The following is a 14,885-nucleotide window of genomic DNA, read 5'->3' as shown; positions in this document are numbered from 1 at the left end:
TAAGAAAAAATATTCCCAAATGAAAAGTTATGTTTGAATATTATAATTATGGATGATTTTCTCTTTCCATTGCTTTAATAATAGGGAGGGAGGAAAGGAGGAGAAGAGAAGGGAGGGAGGGAGGGAAATAGTAGGTTAATATCTCTCCATTCTCCACAAATGGTCATAGCTCTTGAAAACCAACCATGAGTAGAAAGAAACCTAGAAAAAGTAGTATCTTGGGACACTAACTAAAAGTAGAGGTGACTTGGGATATACTTCTTTTCTAGCCTGAAAGAGAAAGTCCTTTCTATTTTAAAATACTATGAGTAATTTATTCTCCCAAAATTAAAAATTGGACTTTAAGGAACCCCTAGGAATTATCTCAAGAGCACTGTTACTATAGCAGCTTATATCCCAGATGTTGTGAAGATTCTAGTCTTGCTTCTCACTTAGTGTCTCCCATCTTCAATTGAATCATGTGTCTATGTTCAGTGTAGTTTTTCCCCAAGGCCTTTATCCCTATCCAAGCATTAAATAACTCCAGTCTGGCCTCACCTGTAAGGTTGATGTCCCCCAGCAAATCAAGAAGTTCTCCACCAGCAGAAGCTGGTTTGCTTGTAGGTGCAGTTGGAATAACAGGTGTTATATCATTTCCTCCCAACAAATCCAATAAATCATTGGCCTAAACAAAAAAAATTAATATTTCAGTTGATTAGTCATTGGTCTAATCTACATCTAATGGAATGTTCTTTCAACACTTATAAATAAGGAAGAGAACCATCAATCAATCCAGGAACACTGAAGGGAATCAGCTAAGAGATAGCTTATAAGGAACTGTAGGATCATCAGGACCCCAGATAAGCAAGTGAAAAGCTACCTGGCTTGTGGGCTGTGGCCCAGAGGGTGGTGGTTTGGTCTCTAGTGGAGCTGGTTCTGTCTCCCCATTTGTCTGCACAATCTCAGTAGGGCCATTCGTGGTCACTTTTTCCATGACAGGCATTCTCTCAAGCAGGGCAGACCTAGAAGAATCTGAAGTGGTTAAATTCTAGGCAGTTAACCTAGATTCCCTCCCCAAAATAATCACTGCAACTATATTGGAGCCAAACATGGAGAGCTATCTCCCCTCCCCATCCCCCAACAGACACACTAAAATAGAAGGTGGATTACAAGAATACATGACCTAAATTCTTGGCTGGATTAAGGGCGGGCAAGAAACTCTGAATGGACAAACTGTCCATCTAAACCCTAAGAGATTGGGATTTCTCAGTGGTAGAGAAATTGGAATGAAAGAAAGGTAAATCAGCACATATTAACGGTCTCCAATCAAGAGGATACTGCATAACAGAAGAAGGGGGAAAAAAGGATGACATGCAACAAAATGTTAATAGTAATGATACTTGAATGAGATTCCCTTGAAAAAATTCAACTCCCACTTTTTAACCAAATAAAATGGAAAATGAAGCAAACTTTCCTTACCAAAAGAAATGGGAGAAGGGGAATGAAAGAACACAGTTAACTTATTTCTTTAGAGGCTAGGCAGAATAAAAGATGGACAAAACAGAAGCAGCCAAGCAGTTGAACTAAATAGGGTTGTGAAGTCCAGTTGATAAAGCATGAAGAATGAATCTCCTTTATGGATCATCATGACAATTTGCTCAGGACACTAAGAGGCACATGCATTGCTTCATTTCTTTTGCTTACCTCATATGGTCATATTTCTTAAAAAGTGCGTTATATTCTACTGCCCTCTGCTGGAGTTCCACATCAATGCTGCTTCCATAGATGGAAACCACTTTCTTAATTCGGCTTTGGGATAAAATGACAAACAAATTCAAGTACCCAAAAGAAAGTTCATAAAAAAGCAGAAAGAATAATGTATAAACCAGAGTTTCCTGGTTAAAACTTTGAAGTAATTATCTTTTCTTAATTTACATAATTTTTCAAACACCTTCCTTTATCTTCATTCATCCAATTTACACCTCAACACATTCATATACCATTATATTCTAATTGGAATGCTAGATTTTTGTCTGTCAAACATCCCATACTCTAAAATTTGCTAGACAAAGGTACCAATTATTAATTTGCTATAAAAGAAATTGATACTGTTCATTCTCTTTAATAACTTTAAAATAAGCTTTTATCAACAAAATGGTCACAGCATCAGGGTTCTATCAACAAAGGGTCATAATCTGACACCAAATTCTTCTAGTTCGCAATCTGAAGAGTGAGTCAAAAATACCATTTTTCACAAGGCCTTACATTAAAAAGTAGAGCAGAAAGTCTGGGAAAACTAAGTTCGTCTTAAATATAGTTGGCTGGGAAATTGATTCAAGAACTGACTTTTATTCGAAATAGTAAAGAGCAGAATTTATAGATTTAAACACCAAAACTCTCAGGATTTTCTTTCTATTTAGACATTTCAAAATATTATAATAAACCAGAACTCTTAATTGGGGAAATAACCTCTCAACTTTAAAAAGAAAAAGGAGAAGTAGAAGATAAAAACAACAACAAACACACACATAGCAACAGAGATTGGATTAGTGGTTACCAGAGGCGGGGGGGGGGGGGGGGGGGGCGGGAGGAGGACGAAAGGGGTGATTACGTACACGTGTGTGATGATGGACTATAATTAGTGTGGGTGGTGAACATGATGTAATCTAAACAGAACTCAAAATACATTACAATGTACACCTGAATTTTATATAATGTTATGAACAATGTTACTGCAATAAAAAAAATAAATTTAATTAAAAAATAATCATAAGTAAATAAAATTTAACTGTTTATTAGTGATATTAAAAAAAGAACAAAAAAGGCATTCGAAATCTGATTTTCAAAACATATTTTTTCAAAATAATCAATGGTGGGCTGGGAGATGAAAGGGAGCAAAGTATAGATGAAATAAGAATTAACCATGAATTAATAATTGCCATTGTGGAATAACAGGTATACGCAATTCATTTTACTGTTCTCTCTACTTTCGTCTTTGAAATTTTCCATAATAAAAAGTTTTTTAAAATTACAAAATAACCTGTTCACCCTACTTCTTCTCCATACTCACTTTACAGTACAGGTGAATCGAGTAGAAAGCTTCATAATGGCAGTGAGGGCATAACCTCGTGTCACAGAGGTGGACATATTAGAGATTAGGACACTTTCTAAAATATCCAACACTTCATCTTCTGTTACCTGGGGAGGAAAACAAAGACAATATGGAATGTATTGTAACAATAAATATATAAATCTGATATCAAGTCACAGGATGCCACCAGAAAGAAAATCTACCAACTCTACTAAAGCTTTTAACACAATCTGTGTTTTGCCAGGGTAACTGTCCAAGCTGCTCCACCAACCAGAAGCAGGTAAGAGGGTAGGTAAAAAAGAGTAAAAAACACCCCTTGGGGGCTGAGAGGCATATTATCGCTTCAGGAGGCAGAAGTAAGGAAGAAAGAAAAAGACACATAGAGTTCAAACACTGTTGCCACAATTTCTCCTAAAGCCAGTCCTTTAATGAGCAAATGGAATCAGGGATACATGTCTCCATTCTTCCTGTTTAAATCAGCCAGTGATAAGAGAAACAATATAATTCAGTCTGATGGGGTGGGGAGTGGATCCTAAGGTTCTACCTCAAAAACTGGCAGATTTCTCAATACTTCTTTAAAAGGTTTTGAAGGAATCAACCTTAACTTTTCATTAAACACTACCCTCTTATAACCAAAAACATGATTTTTTCCTGTCCTTAGCCAAGAGTGACAAGGGGTACCTGAATAGGCTCTTCCTCTTCACATTGGCCAGATACTAGAAGATCTCCATATTCACCTATACACCATGCAGCTACTTGTACCAAAGGTTGCTGTCAAAAGAAAGTCACCGTTTGTCAAGGACTTCAATCTTTGCAAGGATTAACGCAAATCATAGGTCATCTAATGATAAACGTCAAAACTGAGGCACATCTACAGTGTTAGTAATAAGGACATACCAGGATAATAAAGTATAATTTCCCCTCTAAAGTAGAAAAAAAGACAAATGAAATACTTACTTGAGAATAATCACCAAGAATTGCTTTGTACAAGCGCTGGACAGTATAGGCATGCATCTCCACACTATTGGTTATTAACTGGATCAAGTTGGGGACTGCATCATCACGAACATAGCTTCCTGCCTAAAAGGAAATGCAGACAGTTACCCCCAGAAACACAGAGTAATGATAACAAATGTTAACTACTATTGTTGTTGTTAAAAGGGGACTACAGTCACACATCCCATAACGACATTTCAGTCAATGACAGACTGCATTTACAATAATGGTCCCACGGGATTGGTCAGATAGCCTAGGTATGGCTACACCATCTAGGTTTGTGTAAGTACACTCTATGATGTTCACATAACAACAAAATAGCCTAACGACACTGTTCTCAGAACATATCCCCATTGTTAAGTGATGCATCACTATACTACAAAACACCCCCAAAGATAAAGTTGATTCCAATTCTCAGGTTCATAAGCAGCTCAACTTCAAAGTCTTACTTATTTAAAGGAAAATTCTAAGTTTTTTAATTTTATTAAAAAAATAAAATATTCTCTTTATCCAAAATAAAAGTAAAATATAAAGGTTTAAAATTTCAAGAAAGACTTTTTCTACTCAAAACAGATAAGGCCTAAGATTTCAAAAATTTAAGACGTACATTCACTGGAAATTTAATTACAACAAACTCTCCCTTCCCACAACTCTCCAACAGCAATGTCAAATTCATATGGGCTAGCAATAGTAATCATGTTACTTTGGGGGATGGTGAGGGGAGTGTACACAAGCAGTTCAAAAGGACATCTTAAAAAAGGTAAGAATTAAATAGCAGCTTTTTGAAAACTTGAGTTTATTTAAAACATCACACTGCCCTTTAAAGACTAGAGTTTACAAATATTACAGGACCAACCATTAGTCCTGGAAATGGGAAATATTTTGTTATTTAATTATCCACACTTTCTTTTTAACCTGGTCTCTTCAATGTCTTCTTGACTAGTGAAATCTGAGATACCATTTGCAACCACGGAACAAAGTAAAGCTATTTAACCTATGAGGAAACTAGATGTGGCCTTGTCAGAGCATTATGACAACCAGGCTGCACAGGATATACAAACAGTGGAACCTATGCCTAATATCAACCCACCCTGGTAAATATCCCATTACTGGACAGAAGAACAGATCTGATTTACAAGACTGAAAGCAGGCCTAACCATGTGCACTTTGGAAAGGAAAAAGAAAAAAAGAAAAAGAAAAATTCCCAGGTGATTGGGATACCTACTTCTGTTAAAAAACATAAAGACAGAGGGAGAAGTTTGGGAAAATGGTGGAAAAGGAAAGGAGAGAAGCTAAAAAGCAGGTAATTTGTGATGTGACATAGATATTTACATTCTTCAATAATGGGAAAAAGCAGAGTGTTTTCACTAAGAGAAAGCAACAACACAATCTAATTGATATTTACAGACTACTTCAACCAACAACAGCAAAATGCACATTCCTCTCAAGCTCACATGGAACATTCACCAAGACAGACCACATTCTGGGCCATAAATACCTTAAATTTTAGAATAGAAATCATATGGAATTAAACCAGAAATCAGTAACACAAACATAGCCGACAAATCTCAAAATAATTAGAGATTAAAGAACACAATACTAAATAACACACGGATCAAAACATCAGGAAGAGAAAACTATAGACCAATATCTCTCATGAATATAGACACAAAAATCCTTTAAAAATACTAGCAAATCAAATACAACAATGTATAAAAAGAACTCTATACCACAACCATGTGGGATTTATTCCAGGTATGGAAGGCTGGTTCAACAATCAAAAATCAATTAATGTAATCCAGCATATCAACAGGCTAAAGAAGAAAAATCATATGTTCATAAGAGAATATAAGTCAACTGGAAGGATGAAAAGCAGGAGCATTAAAAAAAATGGTTTTGAATTTTGATAAACATTTTTCTTGAGGAGTGCTAATTTTTCTCTTTTGAGATTAACAAAAACTTAAGAAGTGTGTCTTGATTCACATCTTTTGTTAGAATATAATTTCTCCATTGTTAAGAACATTTAACTTTTAACTTTCACAAAATTAATTCATTGTAGGTAAACTACAAAACTAATACATCACAGAAAGAATTCTACAGCCACATATATATCACAATTTTAATGGTATCATTCCTTCCTACAGATGTTTCATATTTACTTAACCAATGCCCATTTGGAGACTTCTAGTTGTTTCCAGTTTTCCTCTATTATAAACGAGACTGGGATGAACATTTTTGTATACACATTTTGTACATTTGTCCTTTTATTCTTCCAAGATAAAGTCCCAAACTTGAATTAATGAATTAAAAAACATAAACTAAGATATTTGCTACATGCTACTAAACTGTGCTCTGGAAAGATGGCACTATTTATACCCACATAAAGTGAAGAGGACTACCTATCTATTTTCTAACTAATACTAGGAATTAGACCAGAAAGTAATGTGAAAAATTATACCCCTTTTATTTTATTTAATATTTCTTTATTAGTGAGGGTATTTTATCAATGTTAACCAGTCATTTCTTTCTTCTTTTGTGAACTGACTGCTCGAATGCTAATTTTTCCATTAGAGTGCTTGATTTTTCCTATTAACTGTAAATTATTTATAGATTAAAAATATTAAAATGCTGTCATATGTTACAATGTTTTTCCCCTACTTGTCGTTTGCCTTTTAACTTTGTAGATTTTTTTCCTTTTGCTATGTAAGTTTTAAATTTTATTGTGGTCAAATTTCTGAATGTTTTTCTTTATGGTATGTACTTCTGGTAACATAATTAGACATATATAGTTACATTTTCTTTATATGCCACTATACCTTCATTTTTACTCTTAAATCTCTAGTCCCTATTAATTGAATGATAAACAGACAAGCTCCAAAATTCTGGAAGACTACCAAAGAAAGAACATCTTATAAAACTGTAATTTTAAATCCAGTCATTCAAAACCTTCCAATGGCTTCCTATCATATTCAAAATAAAATCCAAACTCCTGTGAGGCCCTATATAATCTAGCCCCTGCATCAATCCTACTGTTCTCTGTCTCTCACTCTACTGGCTTTGCTTGCCTTCCTGTTGCTCTCCAAGCAGACCAAGCTTGTTGCTACCTAAGGTCTTTGCAACACCTGCTGATCCCTCAGATTAGTATACCCTTCCCCCAAATCTTTTCATGGCTCCTCATTTCACTAAGTTCTCTACTCAAATTTTACCTCCTGAGTGACCTGCTCCAACTACTCTACCTAAAATACTTGGCCCATTGCCCCATATCCCATCCTCTTCTGGCATCATTATAGTCCCTCATGCCGCTTTAGAGTTTCTCATAGCATTTCGCCTTGCCTGACAGTACAGTACATATTTCCCCATGAATTTCCTTTCTTCCCCACTAGAACATAAGCTTCATGAGAACAAGGGCTCTGTCTGCCTTAATCAGCACATCCAGCCTTAGTGTATATTGACTAAAAAGAGCTACTTACCGTAGTCAGAACACGCATAATTGTGTCTATATGCCACCGTTTGGAAGGTGCATACCTGAGAAAATAATGGCACCAGGTGAAAAAACTGGAATCTGTAAACTATACTGTGCTCAGTGACTTTCAAAAATCCTGCCTACAGTCTTTTTTAGGTTCATTGGTTAAATGATTATATTTGGAGACATTTCACCTTCAAATCTAGCAGCAATCCCCATTTAAAAGGGTGATGAAATGGCATATTGTCAAACTCAGATGTTTCACATAATAATGCAATAGGAGCTGCCAAACTGAGAAATGGTACTCTGTCTCCAGTTTCTCAAAAAATAAATCATAAAGTCAGGGCCAGAGAGGATAAAGAAGAAACTTCGAAGAAAAGGACTCTTCCTGGACACAGGCAACAACAGGACAAGGAACTCATTCCCTTAAATTCACAGTGGAAAGTGGAGACATAACCATACCACCAAAATCTTGAGGTACTTCTTCCTAAAGTTTTACACAGAACCACAACTCAGATGCTGTAAATTTTCGATTCTCTTCATAAAAAAAGGCATCATAGATAAGAGGTTAAAGAACAGACATAGGAGGAGACTTTATAAAAGTAGGATTTTTTTTTTTGGTCTTAGCATATTTAAATGTTAGCTATAGTAGCCTTCTCAAAGCTAATTTCTAATTGGGAGTATGAAATAAATGTTACATGTTTTAAACATGTTTATAACATTTTCCCCATATTTTAAAGATGTTTTTAAAAATTTCAAGAATCTTTTACCAGTAAAGGTAAATATTAAATCTTACTTTTCTGCAGCAAGAAAGATTCCAGATGCACAGTCTGCTTTAAATTCTGGTTCACATGAATCCAGAAAATAAAGTAATTCCTTCATCATGCCTCGGATATTATTCCCATTTACCAGGGCAAAACTCAATTCCATTGCACGCCTTGCAGAGGGAAAACAAAACAAAACAAAAAACAGTTATGACATTTACAGTAGGAATGAAACAAAGACCTAGGTGTGTTCTCTCTGAACACCAAGCACTGGCAGATGTGTTAATGTCTTCACACAATCTTATGATCCCAATCTTCACAGGTGACACAACCAAAGTTATCAAAGTTAGGTTTAATATTTTGAATCTTCATTCAACATTTTTCTTCAAATATTCCTAAGAGATACACTACTAATGACCAGAAAGGTAGTTAGGGTTCAATAGTCTATTCTACAAAACTGAAATTTAGAACACCTAAAAAGGGTCACAAAGAGAGGAAACAAAATTATTACTCAATGATCTCTCTCTCCATTATTCCTTAAAAATGTGATAAAGTCACTTTTATTACAGCCACTTTCATCCAAAGATGATGTATCATAGTTTACATCAAAAGCTATTTGGAAAATTAGAATAAAAACAAACTGTGAGGGCACTATGCTAAGTGAAATAAGTCAAACAGAGAAAGACAAATACTGTATCATATCACTCATATATGGAAGTTAAAAAAGCTAACACATAGAAACAGAAACTGGAATGGTGGTTACAGGGTCTGGGGGCCGGGGAGAAGGGGAGATGTGGGTCAGAGTGTACAAACTTCCAGCTAGAAGATGAATAATTTCTGGGGATCTAATGTATAGAACAGTGATTAAAGTTAATAATACTATATTATAAATTTGAAAGTTGCTAAGAGAGTAGATCTTAAATGCTCTCACTACAAAAAAGAAATGGTAATTATGTGATCAATGCAGGTGTTAACTAATGGATGATGATAATCATTTTGCAATATACAACTGTATTAAAGCAACACACTGTACACCTTAAACATACACAATGTTATACGTCAATTATATCTCAATAAAGCTGGGGGGAAAAACTCAAAGAGAGAATGAGGGCTATGAAAAGGAAAAAGGACATATGCTATGAGAGCAAATAAAAGTTTCTCTAACTGCCAATCAAATTTGGCAACCAACGCAAAAATGGCAATGTTTAACACACAAAAGTTATAAGGTTGCTATATGCATCTTTTTATATTTGGTCCATAATTTCAAACATGGCATATAAACTGACTTTCACAAATACCAATTTAATAAGTAGAAAATACTTTCATCTTAGCTAATTTACAAGCAACAAAAATTCAATCCTTATGGAAACACAACAGGAGCTAATTCTTACGCACTACTTAAGTACTTTACTTAATTATTACTTAATATGCAGTTAATCCTGCATAGCCCTATGAAATGGGTGCTCTCGTATCTGCATTTTACATATGGGACAACTGAGGAACTAAAAGGTTAAATAACCAGACCAAGTGTATTAAGGGCAGAGCCAGGATGTGAAATGAGTCAGTCTGGCTCCAGAGTCTGAGCTATTACTGCTATACAGCCTGTCAAAGAGACACAGGTTCTATTTTGAAATGCAAAATCGAGCAACAAGCTACAGAGAAACAACACAATAGGAGCCATAACGCCTGATTTCCATTTCTAGGTCTGCCCCTGTACAAGGGGTAAGGTTTAGAGTAAGTCATTTGATTCCTTTGGGACTCCATTTTAAGTAATCTGTTAGCTGAAGATAGAAGTGATTGCCTAGTCTCTCTAACTGGCTTGTTCTGAGAACCAGCCGAAAGGGTGCTCATAAACCTTTTGCAAAGCACTATGTAGAAGTTATTGTTACTGAGTCTAGGTCTTATCTTTAGATTGTCCAAGTACTTAGCACCTGTTCTCTACAAATAAAAGGAACTCAATATCAACAGATGTTTATTAAATGAATGGTTTCAGAGATCACTTCAAATCTAATTTGTGCTGGATTTGAACATACAGCCAAAAGTTCATTAAGGCCAGCTATAGCTAGGTTTCACAAACACCTACAGTTCTTTTCAGAGGAGAACCAGAAGAGTTACTTCATCAAGGAAAAAAATTTATGCCTTTTGCAAGTGCTATCTGCTGCCTAAAAGTCATTCCTAGATGCACTGTTCTAAGAAACATGGTTGCCTCTAGTAGCTTGGGGCATAAGTACTGTGAGAAAACGTGTGCTGTCAGCAGTTTGAGTTTCAGCATCGTGATAAAACACTTAGCCGATGGATCACTCCATATTTTCATCCTCCAACACACAAAGCACAGTACTTTTGTTAAATAAACTTTTGCCCAGCTTATCTACATCTGTTTTATTTGTCAAAGAACCAAGGATAACTTCAGTGTGCGCTGAAGTATTCTTTATTGGCCTCCTTAGTTGACCAAAACTTTGCTCTGCCAATCCTTTCTAAAAAAAGAATTTACTCAGCAGAGAGTTCACCCATGAAAATGATGTTTAAAAACATAAATGTCAACATCCTCACTTTGAAAACTATTACGAAGTTATCAGATGGCAGGGGCAGAGAACTATCAACAATCTGTTACCGTTTTATTGAGACATCCAAATCTTTTAGACAGTCCACAATAGTGCTTCTGTGCCTCTGCACGGCATTATGATCTGTCTGCACAGTCTTCAACAAAGATGTCAGAGCTACGTATCTGGATGAAACAAAGTTGCAGAAGAACAGAATTAAAATGTAAAATTCAGGATAGCTCTTTGCCTAAACAATGACCAAAAAAAGTCTAATGACTAAGGGAAAGCATACGTTTTTAAACATTTAAAAGAAAAGACTAAGTATAATGGCAACATTTTAAAGGAATAAAAGACACTATAATCTATAGTGGCAACCAGGAGAAGCCCTGTATTTAGATTTGCGTTCATGGTTAAAGTCCATTTAAATTTCTAAAGTCGATTGACTCAATTCTTTCAAACTCTTCCAAATAGTACAACAAAATAAGGATATAGTGTGCCTTTTCAGGCCTTAGCTTCAAATGCAAGAGGGAATAATTTCAATTTTATTATTTATATTTTCTCTTTTATTTGATACTGGTACCAAAACTGCCCCTACAAAAATTTGAGTTTAAGATCCAATTATTTAAAAATTCTTTTGGAAGGAGAAGACAATTCAGGGTACCACAATGATTATTTCCACATTTTTTTCATGCTTGACATGATAAGAAAGAAAATTTTCTCCTGATTGAAAGAGAAAAAAAGGGAAGCAGGATATACTACATAAGAGAAAGTAACAAAATAAAAGATAATAGTGATAAATTCATCTACTTTAAAAAACTAACTGGAATTCACAAACACATTCCAAGATTTGCAACCTGACGCTGTATTTTTCTTCTTAATTTAGAGCAGGGGGCAGTAAACTATAGTCTACCTGCAAAAGTCCAGCTCTCTGCTATCTAGTTTTATAAATCAATTTTTATAAGAACACAGCCACATTCCTTATATACATAGTCTATGGCTTCCTTCATGCCAAGAGGAAAAGTTGAGTAGTTGCCACAGGGACCTTAAGACCAACAGAGCCTAAAGTACTGACCATCTAGTCCTTTACAGAAAAAGTTTGCTGACTCCTGATTTATAGTAATAAATAGGAGTAAAAATTAAGCCATGAAGTAAATCCTCAAATTGTTAACAAACAGTAGTTTTAAGACCAGACTAAAAACAGAAATCCTGAGTTGAACTTCTAGATACATCACTTAATACACATGTGATCTTGAGCAAAGCCACTCTTGAAAACACTGAATTTGTAATACCAAAATGCAAGACATTTTTCAGTTGACTTACCTAATATTCTTGTCATTGTTCAATAAGAAACGACCCAGGATATTTATGGCTAGGACCTAAAGAAAAACAGCATAGGTTAAAAATCTAGGAAAATTAAATATTTATATTGTTTAAGGATCACTTCCTGGCCTCTGATGGGTACAAACGATTTAAAGGAGTAAAAAATCATATCCTATTTCAAAAGTAATTGCTGGAAGATTATATTTTAAAGTTTTTATATTGTTAGTGAAAGAATAATATTGGTACAGCCTCTTTGGAGGGAAATCTGACAATAACTATAAATATTCAAAATGAAAATATATCTTCTCCTTCAACGATTCCACTTCGAGGAATTTATCTGACAAACATACTTGTACATATACACAAAAATCTACTGCAGCACTATCTGTAATCACAAATGATAGGAGACATCCTAAGTCTCTATTAATGGCAAATTTGCTAAATATACTATGGCACACCCATACAACGGAATATTATACAGCCATTAAAAAGAGTGAATTCTGACTTATGTTACAACATGGATGAATAGAAGACATTATGCTAAATCAAATAAGCTGGACACAAAAGGAGAAATATCATACGAATACCGTATGCTTCCACTTATATGAGGTACCTAGCGTAGTCAAATGCATAGAGACAGAAAGTAGAAGGGTGGTTGCCAGGGGTTGGGGGTAGGGGATAATGGGGAGTTATTGTTTAATGGGCAGAGTTTCAGTTTGGAAAGACAAAAAAGTTCTGAAGATAAATGATGGTGTTGGTAGCACAACAACATGAATGTACTTAATGCCAGTGAGCTACTACAGACTTAAAAATGTTTAAAATGGTAAATTTTATGTTATGTATGTTCTATGAGAATTTTTTTTTCAAAAAATGAGAATGGTCAGGGCCAGCCTGGTGGCGCAGTAGTCAAATTTGGTGCACTCTGTTTCGGCAGCCTAGGTTCTCAGGTTCAGATGCTGGGCATGGACCTACACCACTCATCAAGCCATGCCGTGGTAGCAACCCACATACAAAAAATAGAGGAAGATGGGCACAGATGTTAGCTCAGGGCCACACTTCCTTAAGCAACAAAAGAGGAAGACTGGTAACAGGTGTTAGCTCAGGGCCAACAACCCTCACCAAAAATAAATAAAAATAAAATGACAATGGTCTCTACATGTGAATATGGCCTAGCTCCAAGATAATGTTAGGCGAAAAAAGTAAAGTGCAGGACAATATATATGCTATGTTACCACTTTGTTTGAAAGATGAGGAGAGGAAAAGAACTAACCTAAGTTACTTTGGTTGTTATTTGGATATTGTAGTGTTAAAGACAAAAAGAACTATACACAAATACTGTACTGTAGTTAGTAAATTTGTTTCTTACAAGACTATGGGCTGGCAATTCTTATGTTAATAAATGATTAAAAGAATAAATTCATGAAGGAGAATTCTTCCCTATGGAAGAATTCCAATTATTTAATAAGAAAAAAATGAAGAAAATAGCAAAGTATCATTAGAACACCACCCTAGTAACTGTTGTAGACAAGATCCTTTGATACATACTAAAATCAGTGGGCAAAAAGTCTGAGGAAAACAGGATATTTGCATCGTCTCAAAGCGTCTCCCCCAAAATATTTTTAATTACATAGGGAAAAATAACTTTAGAGTAGAAAGACACAGCAGACACCACCTTAATCAAATGACCAAGGTTAATCTCACCATCAGTGAGACAGACAGTATGTACCTCCTGATATGATACTGAGAAGGGTACATCACTTCTGTGGTAGTCTCACCAAAAAAAACATAACTTCAATCTAATCACAAGAAAATACCAGACAGAGCCAAATTGAGGAACATTCTATAAAGTAACTGATCAGTACTCTTCAAAAGTGTCAAAGTCATGAAAGGCAAGGAAAGGTGGATAAAGTGTCACAGACTGGAGGAGACTAAGGAGACATGACAATTAAATGCAATGTGAGATCAAGGATTGGCTCCTGAAACAGAAAAAGGAGACTAATAGAAAAATGGATGAAATCTGAATAAAGTCTATAATTTAGTTAATGGTATGGTACCAATATTAATTTCTTAGTTTTGATAATTACACTATACTTATATAAGATGTTTACATTAGGGGAATCTGAGTGAAGAGTATATGGCAACTCAACTATTTTTACAACCTCTCTATACATCTAAAACTATTTCAAATAAAAAGTTTTTAAAATTGGACAAGAAATAGACATGTACAGACATTTAAATATAGATAAAACATCTCTGAAAAAATACATTAGAAAATGATAACAGTATTTCCCACTAAGGAAGAATTGACAGTCTACACATGAAAGCTACAGGCAGACATTTTCTTCCCTATGTACCTTTTGTATTGTCGGAGTTTTTTATTTTATATGTTTATTTATTAAATAAAAACAAATATTTAAGAAGAATAAATGAAGTCAAACATGATGTCTTGTTTGAAGCAATGAGTACAACTCAAATTGTGGCTCTAGTGAAAGCTTATTCTGAAATGATTCCTTCACTCAACAATGTCTATATATCCAACTATACCTAAGATCTTCCAAATTTTATTATAATCAATAGTAAGCCTTGTATGGGAGGGAGTGATACTTCAGATACCAAAAATACAGCATTATACATTCTGCATCATTCTTTCTGAAAGTTAATCTCCAAATGGAATTCACTTCCAAAGTACTAAAGTCCAAGCCAATTATTCTAAATGAAAAGTTTAGGGAGAA

At 34.9% G+C, this 14,885-nt stretch overlaps 1 protein-coding gene and 1 non-coding gene across 3 annotated transcripts in view; both read right to left on the bottom strand.

Moving 5' to 3' along the window:
- Positions 1 to 14,885, bottom strand: part of AP1G1 (adaptor related protein complex 1 subunit gamma 1) — a 71,426-nt gene that overhangs the window by 12,514 nt on the left and 44,027 nt on the right. For both annotated transcript variants that reach the window (XM_070263098.1, XM_070263099.1), the window contains exons 10-19: positions 12,154 to 12,209; positions 10,905 to 11,018; positions 8,326 to 8,466; positions 7,537 to 7,591; positions 4,028 to 4,150; positions 3,752 to 3,841; positions 3,050 to 3,177; positions 1,684 to 1,788; positions 860 to 1,001; positions 538 to 664 (exon numbers count right to left, since the gene is read on the bottom strand). In XM_070263098.1, coding sequence (XP_070119199.1) covers positions 538 to 664; positions 860 to 1,001; positions 1,684 to 1,788; positions 3,050 to 3,177; positions 3,752 to 3,841; positions 4,028 to 4,150; positions 7,537 to 7,591; positions 8,326 to 8,466; positions 10,905 to 11,018; positions 12,154 to 12,209 — 1,081 coding nt within the window. The remainder of the gene's footprint in view (positions 1 to 537; positions 665 to 859; positions 1,002 to 1,683; positions 1,789 to 3,049; positions 3,178 to 3,751; positions 3,842 to 4,027; positions 4,151 to 7,536; positions 7,592 to 8,325; positions 8,467 to 10,904; positions 11,019 to 12,153; positions 12,210 to 14,885) is intronic.
- On the bottom strand, positions 10,535 to 10,620 carry LOC111773059 (small nucleolar RNA SNORD71). The gene has a single exon (XR_002807261.1). It is a non-coding gene; the product is annotated as a small nucleolar RNA SNORD71 (small nucleolar RNA).

The sequence above is a fragment of the Equus caballus genome, chromosome 3 (assembly GCF_041296265.1).
Source record: "Equus caballus isolate H_3958 breed thoroughbred chromosome 3, TB-T2T, whole genome shotgun sequence".
Classification (NCBI taxonomy): domain Eukaryota; kingdom Metazoa; phylum Chordata; class Mammalia; order Perissodactyla; family Equidae; genus Equus; species Equus caballus.
Note: the sequence above shows the minus strand (reverse complement) of the source record. Positions and strands in the feature narration are given on the sequence as shown.